This window comes from Alternaria arborescens, assembly GCF_004154835.1.
Source record: "Alternaria arborescens strain FERA 675 chromosome Unknown contig_98, whole genome shotgun sequence".
Taxonomy (NCBI): Eukaryota; Fungi; Ascomycota; class Dothideomycetes; order Pleosporales; family Pleosporaceae; genus Alternaria; species Alternaria arborescens.
In genome coordinates, this window is record NW_021167953.1 from 1 (window position 1) to 12,021 (window position 12,021).

Here is a 12,021-nt window from a genome sequence, read left to right on the forward strand (position 1 = left end):
TGACGCCTCAGCAGCAGTGGGCGCTACTTCTGAGTGCTGGCTAGTCGAAAGCCGTCTCTAGCGGACGTTTTGCGCGCGTTGTACTACGTTAATTCCAAAAAGTGAAATTCTCGCTGTTGTCGTGTTTCCGTGTTTCTACATGCTTCTAGAAAGGTAGCAGCGCGCGCCAGATCTATTTTAAGAGGCATACGGGATTGGCATAGCGCTATATTCTTTACGATAGAATACAGCAGGCGATAAGAACGCTAATGCAGGCTCATGCATGCTAAGCGATAGTAGCGTATCCCGCCAGCTCGGGCTTGTTCCCTGAGATCTCCTGCTTCGCACTACGGGGCTGCCGGCATGCTCGCTCTCGCATCAGAGCGATCTCACGAGCGTGGGAAATCGATCTTCCTACGTCGCGCTCTCTGTGCAACCCTCCGAGCGCTTCAGTGGTCCTTAGGGTCACTTATAGACAGGGGGTATCGCTAACGAGTTGATTAACGACAGTAACGAAACAATTAATAGCACGGCCAACATAACAGCGATTTATGTCGGACGCTAATGTGCTTGAAGATCAACGGCCTTACAACTATAGTACACTGATAGCAGCTTTACAAGCCCGCGGATGGGAGGCGCCGAAGCTCCGAATCGCCAACCTGTCTCGCGACATAGTGTGTCTCCTCACCTAGGGACGCACCTTAGATAAGGAGAACCCGCACACCTAACCTAAAATAGCTTAGCTGTACAGTAATCTATCGCCGCTAACGCTACATCTGTGGCTGAGTGGCTGAGTAGCTGTGTGGCCGTGCAACGCTTTTGCCAAGCGCTCCGGGACACCCGAAGACCGGTTCGGATTAGGAGCAGGGCTAGGATGGAAGGCCCTGGCGTATAGCTCTGTCAACGAACACACCAAGCATCGAAACCGCGAGCAGCTTCCGATACAGCCATCGTGCAATTTTAAGATGCAGTACGGTGCACAATTATAGAGCTAATACGAAAGCTTGCATGCTATAGAGATAAACCGTCGCGCTGCCCTACAGCTCCGCAGACCCGCCGTTGATCCCTCGTCCAACCCACCACGTTCTCGTGCTGTCGAACACATCGCGACCGATATATATATATACTAAGCCGGTAGCCAAATACTGCTTTAGCTTGTAGGAGGGGGCATAACGCGTTAGGAGGCGTCTGAGAATAATGTGTATAGGACTCACAGCGGGCATAACAGGAGACAGACTAGCTGGCATGATACAGAATACCAAGATTCGAGCCTAGGCTTGCGCAAGCGAAGTGCGTGTTACAAAGGTTCAGCCTTGCACTGCCATATTTAGTACCCTGTGCCTTCAGCTCTGCTACCCCGCCATGCTTCTGCCTTGTGCTATTCAGCCCATAACGTACTTCCAAACCAACACTTCTAGAAACACAGGTAATGCTTATCTTTACCAGTTGAGGGCTTGATGTAAGTTCTCTTCCTACCTTGGACTCTCTAGCTAATGAAGAAGTATTCTAGTGTAGGGTAAAAATGGACATCTTTGTCTACGAACCGATCGATCTCGAGCGTCCCGCATTCCGACTTCTACAGTTACGAAGAGGCAAAGGTCCAGCCATCGAGTGTATGCTGTATCAGGCCTACCTCGATGGTACTGACACTGTGCCGTACGATGCTTTATCATATACCTGGGGCGGTGCGGACAAGACCTCCACTGTGACAGTCAATGGGAAGACATTATATGTTACTGCAAACCTACACTCAGCCCTTGAACATCTTCGCTCGGAAGATGAAGACAGAGTACTCTAGGTTGATGCTATTTGTATTGATCAAGGCAACGAAAGGGAGCGAGGACAACAAGTCCAACAGATGTGCGAGATCTATTCACAAGCGGAGGAGGTAATTGTCTGGTTAGGTCAAGCAACAGAGGAAACTAACATCCTTATAGACTCTCTTCGGCGACTAGAAGAATACACTTCGATGCACGGGCACAGACACTGGGACCTAGCACATTGGACTACATTCTGGCTATTAGTTCCTCAAGATCCGGGTATTGAGCCACGCGAAGGCCTAGATCTGCTCTTAAGGAGACCGTGGTTCAGAAGAGTCTGGATCTTACAGGAAATTGCCAATGCCAAGAAAGCAAGTGTCTGGTGTGGCACCAAGTCTGTCAGGGCACGTACCTTTGCCCTTGCTCCGTCGCTCATAGGCATCAAACCAGAACGTCATTGTCAAGCTGTGTTGGACATCATGCCTGGCCGCTTACGAGAAGAGTTCTGGTGGAGTGAGAGCAGAGACCTGTACAACCTCTTACCGATGCAGATATCGGCTCGTGGCTGCCCACGCTGCATGAGCTGCTGCTGTAAGTACCGAGAGGCCGTTATATGGTCCGCGTGCACATGAGTCTCGAGAATGCGCGTAACAATATACTTATGTTCATCGATTAAGGACAAGAGCGAGTCGGCTGTATCGGTGCTAAGGACGCTGGAGGCTGGATCGAAGTCGAGGATGGAGTCGATTATAATAGCTTTACGGGTCCGCGGATCGGCAACAATGTATTGCTATGTGTTGGTCTTCGGCTCGAAGCATGGATGAATCTCATCGCTTGCGCAATCCGTCCATTGATCATGTCCTGCACGCCTAAGTACGCAGTCTTATTCTGTATCTTTCGCGGTTATATCTTTGCCTTTGTAATATTGCTATCGAGTGATAGCGCATGATGCGTCGCGAGACGTTCCTTATAATTTCGCAACTGTGTGACCACCCGCTGCATCATTGTACGGCGCCTTTGATCGGCGACTTCCACGGCGGCGACTTCGGGGAACAGAGTCAGGCCTATCGCTCCAGAATCCCGATTCGCGTCACCAGTAACTTTAAAAAGCCTTATTACCAATTATCAGTTCGACGTGGACACCTGTTTGTCACACCAACTCGGTTTCTCAACACTCCGTCTTGTCTGTCATCATCCATACCATGCCCATGGACTTCTTGACGACCTCGACTGCAGGCGCCCTCTTTGGGGCCGCGCTAGCATCGTCTGGCGTATACTCACCCTCAGTCATTATCTCACAGATGCAACTCGCCAACTTCCACATGCTCAAAGTCTTTATGGCAGCGAGTGCCAGTAGTGCGTAAGTCAAATTCTAGTATCACCAGACATGTGAGGTCATTGTCACTAACAGACGCAGTCTCGTATTGGCATCGTTTAATAAGCTTGGCTTATCAAACACCAAACCACGGTCGCCCTCGTCACTCGGCCTGTTCAGCCGCTACGACGGGAACATAATCGGTGGTTGTATGATTGGCTTAGGCATGACCCTCACAGGCGCGTGCCCTGGTACTGTACTAGTTCAGCTTACCAGCGGTATCCGCTCTGGATGGTACATCATGGCTGGTGGAATTCTAGGAGGTATTCTGTATACTCGTCTCTCAGGCTACCTCCGCAGGAATCAGGTCAGCATCTCTTCAGACACCGAGCTTACCGTCTACGGCGTATTTGGTGTTAAGAGCCACCACGCTGTCGTGGTGTATGAGCTGCTTTGCCTGGTGCTCATAACTTTGGTGACCGTCCTAGGACCAAAAGGTGCCTCTGTTCCACTCCACCCTCTCCTTGGAGGTGCTCTCATTGGGGCCGCCCAGGCTGCCTCGCTCGTCTTAACTGGGAATGCCGTAGGCGTCTCGACAGGATATGAGGTGATAGGGTTTTACTTCTGGCAAACTTTGGACTCGCTGTTAGGACATGAACCGAGAAAGCTTCCTGCTCCGTTGAAGTCGGTTTATTTTGCTGCTGGTATTGTTGCTGGCAGCTGGGTGTTGGTGCGCTTAGTACCACCAACCATATCAGAAACTGGGATTGACATTTCATCCCTACGCGGCATAATCGGAGGTTTCGTCATGGTGCTAGGGGCAAGAATTGCTGGAGGATGTACTTCAGGCCATGGAATCAGCGGGATGTCTATGCTCTCAGTCTCGAGTATTGTCACAGTTGCTTTTATGTTCGTTAGCGGGTTTGGATCAGCTCTGTTTATCTCATGATTTGATAGCTTATCATACGAGTTTTAGTTGTTTCCCACTTCTTTTCTTCCGCTTGCAGGCATAAGAGGAAAAACTATCAGCGTAGTGTAGATTGTTCAAAACTTTCCCAGGACCCGGAAGCAGCGCTTGAAGCGTCAGCTAAACGTCTCTCGTATGACTTGCGAATTAGTCGGATAATACAGTCACACAGTAGCTTATCATAAGCTACAGCGTTCGACTCTTGCATCTCAATGCTGTTAATTTTAGCCATTATTAACGCTCTAATTTGCAATGTCCGATGTACCCTCAGCATGGCATACACATCGTATCGTCATCTCAGACAGCTCCTTCCTTTTCAGTTCACTTCATTCTTGGCCTCTCCTAAGGACCCTGAGAGCCTGCTTCCCATAGATCCTTGAGGTGGATACTGCGCTCCGTCTCGCTCGACCCTGGGGTCGCAGATGCACCATTGTTCTTTTGGGATTTTATTCATAACGCTGGGAAAATGTTGACCGCAACCACACCAAGTGATCTTGTCTGTTTATATCAAGTTAGCATAACCAACGGAATGCAACAATTATGGGAAGGAAAACTACTTGCTGCAGGTGTTGCACATTGCCTGGAAACACATTTTGTATAGCTGCGACGAACTTGAAAGTGCAGCCTCTGATCTCGTGCGGGGACCAAGTTTCAAAGGTGACGAACAGAAGTCAATCAAAGGTTAATGATGATAAGCGATGAGTTGAACGCAATCGTGATAGGCGATGAAAATACAAAACTTGAGTTGACTTAGGAGTTGGAGCAACCTTTATAGTAACCATTCGGTCGTGGAAACACGTCTGTTGATCGCCGGGTCGGAAAGAGCAAAGCCAGCCCACTTAAGGCATGAGCCGGAAGTCTGACGTTGGTTCTTTGGTCGCCGTCGTGATGACGTCATCGATGTCGGCGACTAAATGAAAATCATCAATGTAGGTGACCTTCGAACCACCTACGTCACGTCTATCGCCGCTCTGGTACCCGAAACCCATAACAGATTTACAGATCCTGCAAAGAGCGCATTGATATTTAGAGGCGCTACTGTCTCGCGGGCCTGAATATCTGCTTTGCTATTAAACTACAGACCGCCATAAAGAAACGACCACACTAAACGTTCTCATAGGTGATTTTGTCCCACCAACACTTAGTCCGCCGTGCTAATGGATACAAGCAAAGCTCACTAATCAGGAAAATCATCCTGGCTACTTTAACCGAGTCTACAGCAACGAGTCCTAGTTGGCTTTACGGGGAATGCGGTGTGAATCAATTCAATGATTGTTAATCAGAGAGAAGACATTGTAAATTAGTTTGGCGTTCGACCACTCCACCGTTCCATCTAAGCTGGCCACGTCTAGCTTACAACCTGATCAGAAAGAGGCCATCAATGACAGGTTCTATTCACCAACGCCAGCTGAACACAATATCCATTCTCCCAAGAGTCTGCCCCCTCCAAGGGAACTATCGGTTGAATTACTTCGGCACGATGAGCACGCACAGCCGTGGAATTGACTGCCAATGCTTCATCCCGCACATAGGTCTCATTATTGCGAAGTTGGCCATCTTCCGTAAAACCCATGACGAGCTCTGGAATGCCCAGAGGTAGGGTGTTGTTCCTCTCATCCCATCTCCAGGTATGAAACGTTTTCCCATACGTTGTTACCAGCGTCTTCATAATTGCATCGTCGACGGGAGTGGGCATCCCAGGTTGGATTAGGGATCCGGAGGTGACTTCGTACGAATGGCTATGCCAAAGCTGCTTCTCTTCTGCCGTCATGTTCATAAAGGCGTCTTGTGATACAATATACTCGATGCCGCGCAGTCTCGCGGGGCTGTAGTGCGGATCGTAAATGATGCATTGGATAAAGTCATCGCTTATGATAGCGCAATGATGGTTGGCTTGCATCTGGTGAGACATTTCCCCGTTGACGAAGTGGAATCCGTTGAAGAACAAGACTGCATTATTCGGTCCCACTTGACCGAAAGGCAGTGAAGACGCAGCGAGCGCTGCGCTGGCGAAGAAGCATAGGATTCTAGAATGCATTGGGGACTATAACTAAATGATTAGCAAACCATAGTCCGATATAACGATTAGGGACATACAAGTAGGGCCAATAGCTTAACCGTTGGTTGATATTGCTTTTCGCTGCAGTTGAAATAGTGCCACAGCTAACAAAGAAAATGTTTAATGATAGCAACGATCGGTATTGAGGAATGTTATGTAGTAGATGAATATCTGGGGTTACTCATGTACTGATACGTAGTGTCGTAATAATTCGTGAGACTCTTACGTCATCTAACATCACCAAAATACATCAATTTTGGTGATGCCAGTCTCACGAATTATTACGACACCTGACTTCTCACTTACCAATCATGACGAGCTAGTAAAGATCGTTCACAATCCATGACGCTGCGCTGCGCAAGCAGATCGAGACCCTAGAATGACGGCCATGGCACGACCAATGAATCATCTTGCTTTATGCTGACGGTTGGACTGAACCCGCAGATAAGGTTCGGCTAAGCATAGCCTGCTCGACACGTCGGCGTAGAACGGTGCGTGCACGGGAAGTCGTGTTTAATATCGCGTGCCGTACATCCGCAGCGACGTATCATCGTGTAGAGGATATCATGCTTTGCATAAATGCCAAGTAGCTACGTCACTTCCACGCTGTCCTCACATCTTCATTGAACAATCTCGTAAAGACTGCGATATGAATAGTGTGTAAACGGTGTCAGTCAGTGTTTCAACTATGCTTATATGATACCAAAGATATATATTCATTTACAGTATATTCACTTGCACTAATAACATCTATCAATCAACCCACTTCTTCCTCAGTCTTCTCTCATACATGCTAACAAACGGCGACCTCACCTTCAATGCAAGGATGATTGCGGGGCTATGGGTTCTTGGCGGCAGTATGTCGTTCTCAATCAGCGGCCTACTCCTAGGCTGGTGTTCATGTCCCTCGAAAGACCTAGCGGGAGATTCAAGTTCTCCTATTTGTGTATGGCAAAAGGTGGGGCGACTGCGACAACAAAGGCGATCCTACAAGCTATTCGCCACATTGAACCCGTTCACTACGCCTATCATGACCCTTTTCTAGTCTGGACTTACCACATTTTTCTAGTCACTCGGCATGCGCGGCTCTTCCTAGTTCTGATAATCATTGGACGTCTTCACCATTAGTTTGGTGTTACTAAAATGCGAGCAAGTTACGCTCGAATCCCCTTTTCCGCATTGCTCACACCAGCATGCTTCCTACCACTAAGCCAGCCAGCCGGGCATAGCTGTAGAGAAAATGCGGCCGAAATCGAATGGCAAATAATCGATCAATCAATGCTTCCTGCCAGCTTCGTTCATGTTGTAGCCATCGCTATCCCAGGCCTACAGTCCTGTTCTCTGTTAAACAAGAACAAGAAAGTTACGAGTGTTTTGATGGCAGCAGAGACCAACACAGCCACGCCTAAGTTTGTTTTCGCGCCCACACCTGCTCCGATGAAGCTCCCTACAACGAGCATAAGGAGAAACAAAACGCGCCTATTCCTCCCACGGTTCTCGGACAACTTCGCAAACAGTTTTCTATCAATAAAGATATCGATATATGCTGCCGTCGCCATTGCTGTTGTAATATCAGTAACCTTCAATCCTCGCACTACTGCGACCTGCGACCCAGACGAAAAAGCCAGCAAACCCACGAGGATCCTGCCGATCGTAGTGTCCGGTCCTACGCTATTGGAATAATGCCATTGTAGACCTCCAGCAATGAAAACAAGTGTTGTTTGCAGGACACTCGATAGGATGAGCCACCCGCGTGTCTGTCCAATATCGAAGTGGTTCGCAGTTTGGCCCGTCGCAAACACACCCAAGCTGAAGAAGCCAAGTGATACACTGATCGTAGAGATCGCAAAGAGGGGCCCTTCGCCATGACTAGGATCGTCAAGCAGGACGCCTACGGCAAAGAGTACGGTGTTGCCAGTTTGATTGGAGGCGAAGCAGTGGAAGTCGGGAAAAGAGATGGCGTCCTGGATTCCGATGGCTATCGCTAGGAGGAGAAGTTCGAATTCTAAAAGAATTGAGGTAAGATCAGGTTCTTGTCTGAAATGGGCGACCGCAGCATTGACGACCCCGAGGCGACGAGGGGGTCGGGCATTCGAATCATCGGACGGCGGAGTTGAGGTGGGAGGTAAAATACTATGCATTCTTTGGGTGGAGGGCTCGTGTGTGCGAAAAAGTGAATCATTGCTTCAAGTGTCCGCAAGAGATTCCTTCTATATTTGTTTTCCATTCGGTCGAGTGTTCGGTGTCTACGTGCCAATGTGCCAGCATTCGGCGACTTTGAAGGCTCTGTTGACGAGGACGTCATAAACGAAGATCCCGAATTGTTGTCCAATCAAGTTACTGCCCTTCGCACCCTCGGCGTCCCACCTCCCGCCTCCCCCCAACAGCAACAAGAGCGTCGGATTTGGCTGCGCGTAGTTTCAGTGCAGACTATTCTGTCCAGCGACTCAAAGCTTTTGCAGGTCTCTGTATACTTTTCTGTGCAACTCGAGAAATAGTAATATCCCCATTGTGTGGCTGCCTGTGTTAGTGCCACGCGCTGTTGATAGAGGGGTCTTCTGCACTTACGGCGCTTGGCGTAGGAAGCTCGGGACCCAACCCTTGAACATCCACCGGGCACCTTCTTGCGCGGTAATGTCCCGCAACATCTGCAGCGTCCCCCGTCGACCGTTTGCCGACATCAGCTTCGTCTTGACAACATCCAGAGGGCTTGTCACAGTCGCTGCCGTCAATCCTGCTACAAACGATGCAGACAATTGCGTTCCTAACGTATCTTCTACAGCCAATCTTTTCATTAGCCAAGCCTTTGCAGCATCGTAGCTGGCGAGCTGAGCTGTGGTTGCTAGGGCGGCACGTCCGCTGTTTGGAAGCCACCCGCGAAACCAACTCCGAAAACCCTCCTCAGAAGTCATGCGGACCAGCCCATTAACAACATTCTTGTAGTTTCTGCGCTCGTGCATAGGTAATGATGTGTCATTCTGCATACGCACATTCAGGACATCCGCAACATTACCGGCGACACCACCAGCAAAGCCTGATATTGAGGCCATGCCGCATAACGTCAAGAAACTGGCGTCAGATGGAAAATGGTGTTTAAGTTCCTCATATATACCGAACCGAACTGTCGAGTACGTTAATTGGCGAAGAAGTGAGGCTGAGATGCCACTGTAGAGGCCTGTGATGCCCTCAGCCTTAATGATGCCGACAAGTGTACTGCCAATCGTCGTGCGTGGCGTTCCGGACGCCTGTGTTTGGAACCGGACCTTGATCATTCTATCAATTCAGCTGGAGCTATGCAAAATGAGCGTAACTGACTTTAACTACCCAATAGAGTCAGCTAATATTATGCAAAGGAATGCAATCCTCAACGTAAACTTACTGAGCTCGAGCGGATGAGTAAAACACGTTGCCATCGCAGCAGCGCTGCCACCAAACCAGAACGGGTAGTGAACTCCGCTGCGAGCGACCTCTATATTTGAAGTACTCATTGATAGCGAATGATGTACGTATCGTAGATGTCGAGATACCTTCGCAGTGAGTTCGATCAGTTTACGTAGATATATAATTCAACGTCATTAGCAATATATAATACATTCGCAAAGCCTTAGTGATGGGCGCATCCAGCCTAACACCATCCCGGGCTGCCTCGGTGAGCACGAGCTATTTTCGTGGTCCTTTGAGCCAGTCGCCGATCATCCTGCCTTCGGTGACTTGAGTTGTAACGCGGACAAGCAAGTAAGGATGTATAATTTACGCCACTACTGTAAGAGCAAGCAATTACTATCGGCTCGTGTTACAATTATGCAGAAGGTCCTGCCATCACATCCGTATACATGTTAGTGAAGATAAGTCTTTGAATTTTGTCGTTCGTGACAATTACATTAACATCGCCAACCTGGAATCCGCAGTAACACTACGGGAATTAAACCAAATCGTAGAATTCTGTCATATCTACAGCTTACCATTCAGAATCGAGCACGCTATCTGATCCAGCCTTTCGGTCCGCCCCAGTGACCAGTCACATGGAAACGGTCGTATACCCAGGGGAAGAAGTCCTTCTTCAGGTGATAGAACGCGCGACGCGGAACTGCCTGATCGATACCAAACCATTCGTTAAATGTTTCCTTTGGAACACCGCCGTACTTGAATTCTGCCAGAAGCACTTGCTTATCACCTGTTAGCAGCGGACACGACGTGTAGCCGTCATAATCTGACGAAGGCTCTTTTCCCGCCATGCTAAGTAAGATGTTCTTAGTGAGAATAGGTGCCTGTGACGTTATTGCAGCCACTGTTTTCGACGTAGGTAGACCCGACGCATCGCCCATAGACCACACATTCTTGTATGTCTTGTGACGTAAAGAATGCTGGTCAACGTCTACATAGCCTGCTTCGTTGCTGAGACCGCTCTCTTTCACGAAGGCATGTGGCACGTTTCGAGGCGCAACATGAAGGAAGTCGAACTGTCGCTGTACCTGCTCTTTCCCACCGGGACGGTCAAAAGTAGCAGTGTTTCCGTCTATCGAAACAAGGTTGTGCTCGAACAATCCTTCGACCCTTTTCTTTTCTCGTAACTCGTTGAGCTTGACGCTGTATTTTGGCACGCCGAACATCGTGGGCAAGCCGGTTGCGAAAGTAACCTTGATTGGTGATTGACCAGGCCCATAGTCATACAGGCCCGCCCGCTTCCAGTAGTCCAGTGCAAGCCACATGATCTTTTGAGGTGCGCCCGCACATTTAACAACACCAGCTGGTTGAGTAAATATTGCTGCGCCTTTTTTCGTTCGTTGAATGTTTCGGAAGGCTTTGTCGCAATAGTCGTAGCTATAGATGGATGCTACGAGGCTGTCTGGATCAGCCATGGATTCGGCAAGACCCTTAACGCTGCCGTAGTCGATCTTGATGCCGGGTGCAACAACGAGTTGCTCGTAGTTTATCCTTTCACCATCCGCAAGCGACACGTAATTCTCCTTTGGATTAATGGCCGCAACATTCTTGTTGTAAAATGCGAGTTTGGGTTCGATGAGCTCACGTAGCGGCCTTTGGAAGTCATCTTTGGTTTTCAATCCGCCTCCCACAAGCGTCCAACCTGGCTGATAATGATGCAATGTTGCTGGGTCGATGACTGCAATGTCATCTTTCTTAAATTTCCCCTTGTGGAGAAGCTGATGACTTAGTGCGATCCCAGCTGAGCCACTACCAACAACAACAACTTTATGGTTCCTGAATGAGGTGCTCGCAGGCGCGACAGTGGCGAGGCCACGAAAAACGTTGGAACGGTTTGTGCTGGTCTTTAAACGACTCGAGGCCAACGCAGCGCGGTTGCGCAATGCGAACATTGTGGCGAATAGGTTTCGATGTAGTGTATGGGAATCGGAGACGAAAGTATAGATAAAAGTAAAATTTCGCAAGTAAATGAGAGTTTAAACTGCAGCAACAATTTCTGTCAGTGTTCTTTGTTAATAAGTTCTGGACCTTGAAAGCTATGACGCCTGCCGATGAGGCGACAACGGGGAAGGCTTGCATGTTTGCTGACTCACATCGGGGTTCTAAGCAGTAGTCGCCGAACCCTGCACCTGTGTTAAGATGACGCCATGGGCTGCAAATGCCCGAGCATAAGATAACACAAATAGATTTCGCAAACCAGGCGACACGAAATCACACTTTTATTTGCAGACCTTCTTTAAATATTAACAACCTTCAGATGACGTCCAGGACCACCCGACCGATTCGATTATTATCGACCATAACACCTCCTTGTACGACGATATGCGCGGTCGCAAAGCAACAAAGCCGCTCGGTGCATCAGCGAGCCTTCACAGAATTCAGTGCCGTAGGACTTGACTTGGCAAGTCGCACGAAACCCATCGATCGCGCAGCTAGGACGGGCCTTGTTGCCTCAACCTCTATCAGGCCCATCCCGAAGCCTACCACACCAAGATAT

At 49.0% G+C, this 12,021-nt stretch overlaps 5 protein-coding genes across 5 annotated transcripts; 2 read left to right on the forward strand and 3 right to left on the reverse strand.

Annotated features, from left to right (window-relative positions):
- Window positions 1-2,941: 2,941 nt before the first annotated feature.
- Window positions 2,942-4,003, forward strand: AA0111_g12702 (hypothetical protein; the record flags this gene model as incomplete). The annotated part of the gene is made up of 2 exons (XM_028646715.1): window positions 2,942-3,099; window positions 3,157-4,003. The coding sequence occupies 2 exons, from the start codon at window positions 2,942-2,944 to the stop codon at window positions 4,001-4,003; spliced, it is 1,005 nt and encodes a 334-aa protein (XP_028499686.1).
- Window positions 4,004-5,399: 1,396 nt separating this feature from the next.
- AA0111_g12703 (hypothetical protein) lies at window positions 5,400-6,059 on the reverse strand (the record flags this gene model as incomplete). The annotated part of the gene is made up of 1 exon (XM_028646716.1): window positions 5,400-6,059. The coding sequence occupies one exon, from the start codon at window positions 6,057-6,059 to the stop codon at window positions 5,400-5,402; it is 660 nt and encodes a 219-aa protein (XP_028499690.1).
- A 1,886-nt stretch (window positions 6,060-7,945) lies between these two features.
- Window positions 7,946-8,068, forward strand: AA0111_g12704 (hypothetical protein; the record flags this gene model as incomplete). The annotated part of the gene is made up of 1 exon (XM_028646717.1): window positions 7,946-8,068. The coding sequence occupies one exon, from the start codon at window positions 7,946-7,948 to the stop codon at window positions 8,066-8,068; it is 123 nt and encodes a 40-aa protein (XP_028499695.1).
- Window positions 8,069-8,644: 576 nt separating this feature from the next.
- Window positions 8,645-9,352, reverse strand: AA0111_g12705 (hypothetical protein; the record flags this gene model as incomplete). Its single annotated transcript, XM_028646718.1, has 1 exon — window positions 8,645-9,352. The coding sequence occupies one exon, from the start codon at window positions 9,350-9,352 to the stop codon at window positions 8,645-8,647; it is 708 nt and encodes a 235-aa protein (XP_028499692.1).
- Window positions 9,353-10,060: 708 nt separating this feature from the next.
- On the reverse strand, window positions 10,061-11,416 carry AA0111_g12706 (Sulfide:quinone oxidoreductase; the record flags this gene model as incomplete). Its single annotated transcript, XM_028646719.1, has 1 exon — window positions 10,061-11,416. One exon carries the CDS (start codon window positions 11,414-11,416, stop codon window positions 10,061-10,063), a length of 1,356 nt encoding a protein of 451 aa, XP_028499688.1.
- Between the last annotated feature and the right edge of the window lie 605 nt (window positions 11,417-12,021).